Source organism: Oratosquilla oratoria, chromosome 33, assembly GCF_046742065.1.
Source record: "Oratosquilla oratoria isolate Oo_2021 chromosome 33, ASM4674206v1, whole genome shotgun sequence".
NCBI lineage: Eukaryota > Metazoa > Arthropoda > Malacostraca > Stomatopoda > Squillidae > Oratosquilla > Oratosquilla oratoria.
Window position 1 is genome coordinate 48,241,681 of NC_134809.1, and position 2,500 is coordinate 48,244,180.

Here is a 2,500-nt window from a genome sequence, read left to right on the forward strand (position 1 = left end):
CACCTTGACGACACTCCAGCCCTCCACACACTCTTTCTCGTAGTGTCCTCCTTCGTTCTTCCTCCTCCTCCATAAGAGTTGCACTCCAACCTCGTCTTGAGGCTGTGTCCCCTTCCTTGAAGGTTTTACTCATCTTCACCTCAACCACCACCGACACCCATACCACCGTCACCCATACCATCACCACCATCACCACCACCATCACCCATACCACCATCATCATCCATACCACCACCATCACCCATAGCACCACCATAACCCATACCACCACCCATACACACACACACACACACACACACACACACGCTACCACTACCCGTGCCACCACCATCACCCATACCACCACCACCCGTACCATCACCACCACCATAACCCATACCACCACCCATACCACTACCTCTACCACCATCCGTGCCACCACCATCACCACCACCATCACAACCACCATTACTCATACCACCACCATCACCCATACCACCACCATCACCCATTCCACCACCATCACCCATACCACCACCATCATCCATACCACCACCATCATCCATACAACCACCACCCATACCATGACCACCCATATCATACCTGTACCACCATCTCTACCAACAACACAACCCATACCACTACCACAACCTATACCAGCACCATCACCACCACCACTCATACCACCACCACTACAGCCACTCGTGCCACCACCGCCTCAACCAGCACCACCCATACCACTGTCTGGAACCCGTCGGGGGCCGCTCAAGGCAATTGGTTGGGACAGGTCCTGTGGCGAGGCGACTGTCGACTGGCGAATGGCTCCTGGGAACTACTGCCTGGCACGGGCATCCAGTACTGCCACGAGTGCCAGACACAAAGAGTGCTTTGCTTTTTTGGGGGGTAGGGGGGGAGGGGGAGGTATGTTACTGTATATCTATTCATCTATTTATTTAGCCAATTATTATTATTATTTTTTTTATTTATCTACTAGTATTTTTCTAAATTTAAATTGTATAATTTTGATCACGCTCAATGATGGTAAATTGTTCTTGGATGAAGAGACGTGAAGAAGCAATTGAAAGTATGTAAAATGCAGGGTGTCCTCAAATCTGCTCACTCAGAGAACATTTGTGAATACTTTTTGTAAGGAGACTGAAAATCATTGAAAAGGACACGATAGAAATTAGAAGTGAGGATAAGGACGAGAATAAGAATAAGAATAAGGATTAGGATTAGAATTAAAATAAGGATGAGGATAAGGATGAGTAAAAGGATAAGAATGAGGATGAGGATAAGGATAAGGATAATAATGATAAAGATGAAGACTGGATTAGGATTAAGGTAAGAGTGAAGATAAAGATATGGATGAGGATAAGAGTGAGAATAAGGATGAGGATAAGGATAAGGATAAGGATGGATGATTGGATTATGACTAAGATAAGGATGAGAATAAGGATGAGGATAAGAATGAGCATAAACATGAGGTTAAAGATGAGGATAAGGATGAGAATAAGGATGAGGATAAGGATGAGGAGATAAAGATAAGAATGATCTCTCCTCCCCTCCACTTTCCCTCCTCTCGCTCCTTTCCTTCAGCACCTCCTTACCCTTCTCCTCTTCTCCCTTTCCCTCTTTATCACTCCCTTTCCTACCCACTCCGCCTCATTCCCCTCCCCTCCCACTCCCTTCATTTACCCTGAACATCTGTAAGCAAATAAAACATTATTATATTATTTTGTTCTGGCGGATGCCGCCAATAAAACGTGATTTCGTTTTCATTTACTTCTCCTTCTCCTTCTTGCAGATTGCGACCTCTTGCCGTGTTCGTGGTGCTGTTCATACTCATTGGGGTAAGTTTCAGAAAGCAATGGTCAAGCTGGTTTAAAATGCTAATGAGAAAAGACGAATGGTTCTGAAACATCTTTGATTGAATTGGATATACATAGATATAGAGTTACGTCCTTGTAATAGGCAGTTTGTCTGGTTCACACCCACGCTGTATACACACGCGCGCACGCACACACACACACACACACACACACACACACACACACACACACACACACACACACACACACACACACACACACACACACACACACACACACACACACACACACACACACACACACACACACACACACACACACACACACACACACACACACACACACACACACACACACACACACACACGCGCACGCACGCACGCACGTACACACACACGCACGCGCGCACATTCCTTTCTAATGATTTCTCTTGATTACATTGAATACTTTAATCTTTCCAAAGTCGTGTTCTTCATATATATCTTCATGCTTTTGTTTCTTCTGTACCTCTTATCTACTTACCCCTGACCTCTTGTCTTCACATTCTGCTTCACTTTCCCTCGTCCTCCACCACCTCCTCCTTTTCCTCCACCCCCTAACAGTTTTTCCTTCTTGCCCTCTAAGTCCACCATCACTACATCCTTCTCCTTCTCGTCCACTCCACCACCTCCTCCTCCTCTTCCTTCTCT

General features: G+C 45.9%; 1 protein-coding gene across 1 annotated transcript in view; it reads left to right on the top strand.

Annotated features, from left to right (window-relative positions):
- The window catches only part of LOC143017899 (uncharacterized), a 172,271-nt gene that overhangs the window by 70,839 nt on the left and 98,932 nt on the right, over nucleotides 1–2,500 (top strand). The window contains exon 2 of the mRNA XM_076172941.1: nucleotides 1,787–1,832. Within this exon, the coding sequence (XP_076029056.1) occupies nucleotides 1,787–1,832 (46 nt within the window). The remainder of the gene's footprint in view (nucleotides 1–1,786; nucleotides 1,833–2,500) is intronic.